Raw genomic sequence first — 8,549 nt, 5'->3', positions numbered from 1 at the left:
AGGGCCACCCCTCCACCCCTTCTTCCTTGCCTGTCTCTCCTGAAGAGCCTGTAGTCATCAATTGCAGCGCTCCAGTCATGTGAGCTATCCCACCACGTCTCTGTGATGGCAACTACATCATAACTTTCCTGCTGCAGCAAGGCTTCCAGCTCCTCTTGTTTGTTACCCATGCTTCATGCATTAGTGTACATGCACTGCAGCTGGGCTGCTGGTTTCACCTCTGGCTCTAGCTTATCACCACCAGACTCTTGCCTGAGGGGACTAGTTTCAGCCCCTTCCCCCTTCGAAACTAGTTTAAAACCCTGTCGATGAGAGCTGCCAATTCTCTTCCCAGAATCTTTTTACCTTTGGGGAGGGGACAGGCCATTCTCATATACTGTGATCTTTCCCCTTCTCTGGGACAGATGTGCTCTATCTGTTGCCAGCTGGCCTGGTGCAGTAGAAAGTTTTCCAAGATCAAAACCCCAAAGTTCTTTTGACTGCACCAGCCTCCAAGCCACTTGTTAACTATAGCTGCTGACCTGTTTCTTACGGTATTCCCTCCTGCAACTAAGGGTATTGATGAAAAAATTATTTGTGCACCTGACCCCTCAACCAGGTCTCCCAGGGCCCTGAAGTTATTTTTGATAGCCCTGGGAGTTCTGGTTGCAACATCATCATTCCCTAACTGCATAACTAGTAAAAGATAGTAGTCAGAGGGCTGCACCAGGCTAGGCAACCTTCTGGTAACATCATTAACTTGGGCTTCTGGCAGACAACAGAGTTCCCTATGAGATAGGTCTGGCCGACATATGGGGCCCTCCGTTCCCCTCAGGAGGGAATCACCAATAACAATTACCCTCCTCTTTTTTTTGAAGGAGCAGGTCCTGATGCCAGGGGAAGGCTGTTTAACCTTAGGCTGCTTTGCCTTAGGCTGTTTAACTTTAGGCTGTTTAGCCTCAGGGAGAACCCCAGATGGTGTGTCCTCTGGCATCAGGATCACCTCACCCTCGATCTCCAGTGCCGCATACCTGTTTTCCAAGAGCAGTGGGGAAGGTGAGGGGAGGCAAGGAGGTTTAACCTTGTGTCTTTTGAGAGAAACCTGTGTCCATTCCCCTCTGCTTTTTGGATAACCAGCCTCTGCTGGGGGAGCCTGCAGAGCCTGCTTACTCTGATTCAACTCTTTCCTCCTCTGGTTCATCTCTTTCCTACATTCCCTTACATTTCTAAGTCTAGCAACCCCATCCTTCTGTCTGGCCACCAGATTAAGCAGATAGTCAATCTGCTCACACCTTATGCAAGAGTTGTAAATACAGCTTCATTTGCTTCTAACTGAGTTAGTCTGGCTAGAAGTTAATGCTGGGGGGAAACTTCAAAGATGGCTCCTCCTAGCCTCGCGACATGAGCAGGAATCTTTGGGTGCCAGCGATTCCCGCAGCCCGAGAAGGAGAGCAGTGGCTGCTTCCCAGCAGCTGCTGGTCTTGGTGCTGTCCCGAGAGGGCTTTTGGGGATGAGGAAGTAGTTAGAGACTTGCTGAGCCACTTGGATCCCCACAAGTCCATGGGACTGGATGGGATCCATCCTAGGGTGCTGAGAGAGCTGGCAGATGAGCTGCCAAGCCACTCTCCATCATTTTCCACCAGTCCTGGCCCACTGGAGAGGTCCCAGATGACTGGAAGCTGCCAATGGGATGCCCATCCACAAGAAGGGCCGGTTGGAAGAACCAGGGAATTACAGACCTGTCAGCCTGACCTCAGTGCCAGGGAAGATTATGGAGCAGATCATCTTGGCGGCAATCACAGCACACCTGAAGGATGGCCAAGGGATCAGGCCTAGCCAACATAGATTTAGGAAGGGCAGGTCCTGCCTGACCAATCTGATCTACTTCTATGATCTGGTGACTGCCTGGTGGATGTGGGAAGGCCTGTGGATGTGGTCTGCCTGGACCTCAGCAAGGCCTTTGACATTGTCCCCCACAGGAAACTCCTGGCCAAGCTGTCAGCCCATGGCTTGGACAGCAGCATTCTGAGCTGTGTTAGGAATTGGCTGCAGGGCCGAACCCAGAGAGTGGTGGAGAATGGTGCCACATCCAGCTGGCAGCCAGTCACTAGTAGTGTCCCTCAGGGATCAGTGCTGGGCCCCATCCTGTTCAGTATCTTTATTGGTGATCTGGACGAGGAGATTGAGTCCACCATTAGTAAGTTTGCAGATGACACCAAGCTGGGAGCAGGTGTTGATCTGTTAGAGGGTAGGAGAGCTCTGCAGAGGGACCTCGACAGGCTGGACGGATGGGCAGAGTTCAACAGAGTGGCATTAGCAAGTCCAAGTGCCAGGTTCTGCACTTTGGTCACAACAACCCCATGCAGTGCTACAGGCTGGGGACAGAGTGGCTGGAGAGCAGCCAGACAGAAAGGGACCTGGGGGTACTGGTTGACAGCTGGCTGAACATGAGCCAGCAGTGTGCCCAGGTGGCTAAGAAGGCCAATGGCATCCTGGCCTGCATAGTGTGGGCAGCTGAAGCAGGGAAGTCATTCTGTCCTGTACTCAGCACTGTTTAGGCCACACCTTGAGTCCTGTGCCCAGTTCTGGGCTCCTCAATTTAAGAAGGACATTGGGACACTTGAACATGTCCAGAGAAGGGCAATGAGGCTGGGGGGAGGCCTCAAGCGCAAGCCCTGTGAGGAAAGGCTGAAGGAGCTGGGGTTGCTTAGCCTGGAGAAGAGAAGGCTCAGGGGAGATCTTCTTGCTGTCTACAACTACCTGAATGGAGGTTGTAGCTGGGTGGGAGTTGGTCTCCTCTCAAGCAACCAGCACCAGAACAAGAGGACACAGTCTCAAACTGTGCCAGGGGCAGTTTAAGCTCCAGGGTGAGGAGAAAGTTCTTCCCAGAAAGTGCCATTGGAATGTGCTGCCCAGGGAGGTGGTGGAGTCACTGTCCCTGGAGGTGTTCAAAAAAGGATCAGATGTGGCACTTGGAGCCATGGTTTACTTGTTAGGAGGTGTTAGTTATCGGGTAATAAGTTGGACTTGATGATCTCTGAGGTCATTTTGAACCTGGATGATTCTGTGATTCTGTGAACACCCAGGGCTGCCTTTCCCCCTGCCCAGGGTTCTGCTCAGCCTGGGATGCCTGAGGGGCTGGGGGGTCATTAGGATCAGCTGCCCTTGGCCCTCATTTGGGTGATGGTTGGACACAGGCAGGACAGGTGGTCACATGGCACTAGGGCATCATGTGGAGAGTGGCTGTCAGGCTCAGCTGAGGCCTGCCTGTCCTGTCACCCTTTCCTGTCCAGCCAGTCTTTCCTGTCCTACTCTGTCCTTACACAATTGCAGCATGGAGGGGGTGGAAGGGACCTCTGGAGTGCACCCACTCCAATCCCCCCTGCTACAGCAGGGCACCCACAGCAGCTTGCCCAGGAGCACAATGCCCAGGGGTGGTTAGAAAGCTCTCCAGAGAAAGAGATTCCACAATCTCTTTGGGCAGCCTGCTCCAGGCCTCCAGCACCTGTAGAGAGGTGTAGATAAGGAAGGGGCCACAGGGGTTTCAGCCTTGGTGAAGGGCAGCTCTGACTTGAATGAGGAATGTAAACAACTCCAGGGAAGGACATCCTTAAATAACAAAGGGAGAAGGAGGGGGACTCCCAGCATGAGAAAGGGGGAGAGAGAGAGGCGCCTGGGCAACAAGCTAAGCCAATTACTTAAGGGCAAAGGGGCTCATCACAAAAAGGAAAATATATAATCCATGATGTGTGTTAATAAGGCTAATGCCTGATGGCAGTTGCAGATGCTGAACCATCCTAGTGTTGCTCTATTGGTCTCTGCTGCCGGCGTTCCACAAGCACCCTCACTCCAAACAAGTTTCTCCACCTGCTCCGGTGTCACCTCTTGGGTTCCAGTTTGTACCGGATGCCCCTTGTCCTGTCCCTGGGCACCACTGAGCAGAGTCTAGCCTTAGCCTCTTGTTCCCCACAGGTCTTTTATCTCTTGCTGAGCACTGATCAGTTCCCCTCTAGGGCTGCTCTTCTCCAGGATCTCAGACCCAGGGCTCTCAGCCTTGGCTCCTCACAGAGCTACTCCTGGCCCCTCAGCAGCTTTGCAGCCTCCCCTGGACTCCCTCCAGAAGTTCCCTGTCTCTTCTGAACTGGAGACACCAGAACTGGACCCAGGATTTCAGATATGGAGTCACCAGGACAGAGGAAAGGGATAGGAGAACCTCCCTTGGCCACTGCTTATTGCAACCATTACCACAGTTTCCATTGCAGCTTTTGGTCTCTGAGTAAAGCTCACACCAGCATGTAAGTATTATGGAATTATCATAAAGTATATTAAGTAATAGGTAATTACAATAATCTGTTATAAGTTGTAGTTAATAATAATAATTTATAATTGTGGAGTAATAGTAAAGAAATTATAGACTAATATAGTATAAGCAATAATGGATAAGTAATAAAATAACATGATAAGTAGTAGTACATAAGTAATAGAATACTGTAGGTTAGAATTTTATAATGTAAGATGATTGTAATTAATAAGAATAGGTAATAAAAATAGACAATAGTGATAGTGATTGAAGTAATATTAATATAATTAAGGATTATAGCAATTGATAATAGTAAAATAGTAGTAATCATAGCTGAAAATGAAAAAAAAGTTTTGTGTTTGGAGAATTGTAATTAGAATAGATTTGGAGTATTTTTAAATAGAATAAATTGTTTGTAAGTCATAGGTCAATAGTTCTTTTCTGCATTGAAGGATTTAAGACTTTTTCTGTGTGCCATGGCATTTCAAAAGCATGCTACATACTATAGAATCTTTTTGTTTTCTTTTTCAGAGGTGGGAGTGTGGGAAAGGGTTTTTATCACCTAGAGGTGGGAAGGTTTTTCATCACCTAGAGGTTCTCAGTGATACCAGTAAGAAAAGTCAAGCCATGTCATGAGCTGGTCTACAACCCAGTACTGCAAACATCTCAGCAGACAGCGCAGGAATCAACGCATGGGCGAAACACCACAAGGAACACCACAGCTGAATGAAGGCTAACTGCCCTGAAAGTCAGCTGACCTACGACTCATCACAATGACTGCCATGCTGAACTGAGGCTGATGGCATTGATCTGAGGCTGATCTCACATGAACCACATCAGAGAACATCTGCATTTGGCCTGAACACCACAATTGCTTAGTTATTGTGTGATTAGGGAACGTGTTCACATGGGTTTCTGTCTTATCTCACCAGAGTCAACACATAGTTAAGTAATAATCTGAAATGGTTAAATCTGAATAAATAGTTTAGTGGCTTAAATTTAAGAGGATGGCTTTTTATAGCTGTAAGGGTAGTAGGTGAGGAGAAGGTTCTTCACAGAGAGAGTTGTTAGCTGTTGGAATGTGCTGCCCAGGGAGGTGGTGGAGGTGTTAAAGGGGATTGGATGTGGCACTTGGTGCCATGGTCTAGTAGTCATGAGGTCTTGGGTGGCAGGTTGGACTTGATGATCTTTGAGGTCTTTTCCAACCTTATTGATTCTATGATTCTATAAGCCCCAGCACTGCCAGGGCACCATTAACCCATGGCCCTCAGCACCACATCTCCACTGCTCTGAAACTCCCCCAAGAACAGGAGACTCCACCTGGGCAGCCTGTTCCATTGCTTCCCAACCCTCAGGGGGAAGATATCGTTCCTCATGTCCAACCTAAACCTCAGCTGGAATAACCTGGGGCCATTTCCTCTCATCCCATCACTTGCTACTTGGGAGAAGAGACCAACCCCACCAGGCTCCAACCTCCTTCCAGGGAGCTGTAGAGAGCAACGAGGTCTCCCCTCAGCCTCCTCTTCTCCACACTAAACACCCCCAGCTGCCTCAGCTGCTCCTCACCAGCCCTGCTCTCCAGACCCTTCCCCAGCTTTGATGCCCTTCTCTGGACTGGCTCTTGCCCCTCAGTGTCCTTCTGGGAGTGAGGAGCCCAAAACTGAGCCCAGTACTGAAGCTGTGTCCTCACCAGTGACCAATACTGGGGAGACAATCCCTGCCCTGCTCCTGCTGGCCACACCGTTGCTGATCCAGGCCAAGACTTTGGTGGCCTTCTTGGCCACCTGTGCAGACCCTGGCTCATCTTCAGGTGCTCTCAACCAGCAGCCACAGGTCCTTTTTTGCTGGGAACTTTCCAGCCACTCTGCCCCCTGCCTGGAGCATTCATGGGGTTGCTGTGACACAAGTACAGGACCCAGCACCTGGCCTTGTTGAACCTCATACCACTAGACTCTGCCCATGGATCCAGCCTGGCCAGGTCCCTCTGCAGAGCCTCTCTACACTGCCACCCAATTCGGTGTCATCTCCATACTTCCCAATTGTGCCTCGATGCCCCTGCCCAGGCCAATGACAAAGATGGTAAAGAGAACTGGCCCAGGAGGGAGCCCCTGGGAAACACCACCAGTGTCCAATGGCCTTGGAGCTCTGCAGTCATGCACCTTGTCACCATGTCCTGGGCAGCCTGAAAGAGGCAGCACTATGCCAGCAGCACCAGGGACATGGATGTGGCAAAGCAAGCCAAGGGAAACTTGTCCTTTGATAAGGTTGGCTGGCACCCAGCCAGGATCTCTGTCCTGCAGTCCAAAGAGCTGGGAAGATGGTGCCAGGAGTCAAGTGAGTGCAAGCCCTGCGTGGGTGGGGTGGCCATGGCCATGCTATAAAGAAGCACCAGGGAGCTGAGCACACAGCAGCAGCTGGAGCAGCGGCAGCAGCAGCAGCATGGGAGAACTTCGCATCCACTCCGTGCTGGTGAGCGGCGCCAACCGGGGCATCGGCCTGGGGCTCGTCCAGCGCTTCCTGGGGATGCCAACCCCACCCAAGTGGGTCTTTGCGGGGTGCAGGGACCCCAAGGGGCAGCGAGCACAGGTGAGGCTGGGCAGGGATGCACTGGGCAGGGCTGGGGATGGCAGCTGGAGGACAGGGCAGCAGCTGCAGCAGGGAGGGGGCTTGCAAAGGGCAGGGGTTGAGGCTGGGCACTCACGGCACAGGGCAGCTGGGCTGGGCTGGCTGTGGGACCAACTGGGCAGTGGCTGTGTGGAGGGGACAGTGGCACACAGGAGGAGCCTCTGCACAGCCCCTGCTGCCTCTGTGTGCCCACACAGTTCCCTCTCTGCAGGAGCTACAGAAGTTGGCCTCCAAGCACCCCAACCTGGTCATTGTCCCTCTTGGTAGGTGCCGTACAGTGGGGGTCCCTTGCCCTGCTTCCCCTGGCCACTACCCAGCAGTGAGCCTTGCCTAGGGGCATGTGCCTGCAGACAGCAGGCACTGCCATCCCTCCTGCCCATAGCCAGCCCCAAGGGAACATCCCCAAGTGGACACAGAGGACCCCATGGCACCAGGGGGCTGTGGGCTCTGACCTGCCCTGTGTTGGCTCTGCAGATGTCTCCAACCCTGCCAGCATCAAGGCAGCTGCAGCCACAGTTGAGAAGCACCTGGGGGGCTCAGGGCTGACCCTGCTCATCAACAATGCTGGGATTGCCAAGTTCCATAACCTTGAGGATGAGACCCTGGAGGTCATGAGCCAGGTTTACACCACCAACACCATTGGACCAATGCTGATGGGCCAGGTGAGAGCCTCACCCCTGCTGGTCTGTCCCAGTGGGGCACAAAATAGAGGTGGGAGAGGGTCCTGCTTGGAGAGGGTCCTGCCTCTGCTCAGTGGGAAGCTTTTGGAACTGCAGCATGGAGGTCAGGAGCCTGTGGGGCTCATTTGTGCCCCCACTTCCTCTTCTCTCCCCCAAGGCATTCCTGCCCTTGCTGAAGAAGGCTGCCCAGGGGAGCCCAGGCTCAGGACTGAGCTGCAGCAAGGCAGCCATCGTCAACGTGGCTAGCAATACTGGCTCCATTGCATCTTCCATTGCATGGGACATGGTACAATTAGTGTCCTACCGTTGCAGCAAGGTACCCCCAGGCCATGCTGAGCGCAGATTTGCTTCCACTGCCCTGGCATCTGGGCATGGCCCCCTGCAGCCAGCCTTCCCCTGCCCATAGCATCCTCTCCTGTGTCCCTACAGACTGCTCTCAACATGCTGACCAAGTGCCAGTCCCTGGCGTACCGGGAGCACGGCATCCTCTGCATTGGTGTGCACCCTGGCTGGGTGCAAACTGACATGGGGAGCACTGCTGGGCAAAAGGTATGAGCCCCACCACAGCAGTGCCCTCAGTAATGCTGCCACAGGCCCCTGCCTGTGACCTCCCTGCCTCACCCTGGGTTCCTGGAGCTTCCATCCCCTGAGCTACTGCTGGGCCCCATGCCAGGGCCTGGTGCTTTCTCTTCAGTCAAAGGGGCTCCTTCCCCTGGCCATAGCTGCCCCAGGGCAGCCCTGAGCCAGGCCTGGGCACGAGCTGACCATGCCACTCCACCCCTCAGCCCCCTGTGACAGTGGAATCCAGCGTGCAAGGGATATTGAAGGTGCTCTCCTCCCTCTCTGAGAAGGATACTGGTGCCTATCTGGACTGGGAGGGGCAGGTGTTGCCCTGGTGAGATGACAGCCCAGCCTGCTGTCAACAGGGCCCTGTGCTGCTGCTCCCTGTGCCAACACCTCAATAA

General features: G+C 53.0%; 1 protein-coding gene across 1 annotated transcript; it reads left to right on the top strand.

Moving 5' to 3' along the window:
* The first annotated feature begins 6,718 nt into the window (after positions 1–6,718).
* On the top strand, positions 6,719–8,139 carry LOC128898182 (uncharacterized). Its single transcript, XM_054170275.1, has 5 exons — positions 6,719–6,865; positions 7,047–7,167; positions 7,379–7,566; positions 7,742–7,900; positions 8,014–8,139. The coding sequence occupies exons 1-5, from the start codon at positions 6,719–6,721 to the stop codon at positions 8,137–8,139; spliced, it is 741 nt and encodes a 246-aa protein (XP_054026250.1).
* The last annotated feature ends 410 nt before the right edge of the window (positions 8,140–8,549 follow it).

Source organism: Dryobates pubescens, chromosome 19 (genome assembly GCF_014839835.1).
Source record: "Dryobates pubescens isolate bDryPub1 chromosome 19, bDryPub1.pri, whole genome shotgun sequence".
NCBI lineage: Eukaryota > Metazoa > Chordata > Aves > Piciformes > Picidae > Dryobates > Dryobates pubescens.
The sequence above is the reverse complement of the archived record's forward strand: the minus strand, read 5'-3'. Positions and strand labels throughout refer to the sequence as shown.

Coding starts and splice junctions, on each gene's coding strand:
- LOC128898182 (XM_054170275.1), top strand. CDS start 6,719: ATGGGAGAACTTCGCATCCACTCCGTGCTGGTGAGCGGCGCCAACCGG. Junction 7,567..7,741: donor GACCAATGCTGATGGGCCAG/GTGAGAGCCTCA, acceptor CTCTCCCCCAAG/GCATTCCTGCCCTTGCTGAA. Junction 7,901..8,013: donor TGTCCTACCGTTGCAGCAAG/GTACCCCCAGGC, acceptor GTGTCCCTACAG/ACTGCTCTCAACATGCTGAC.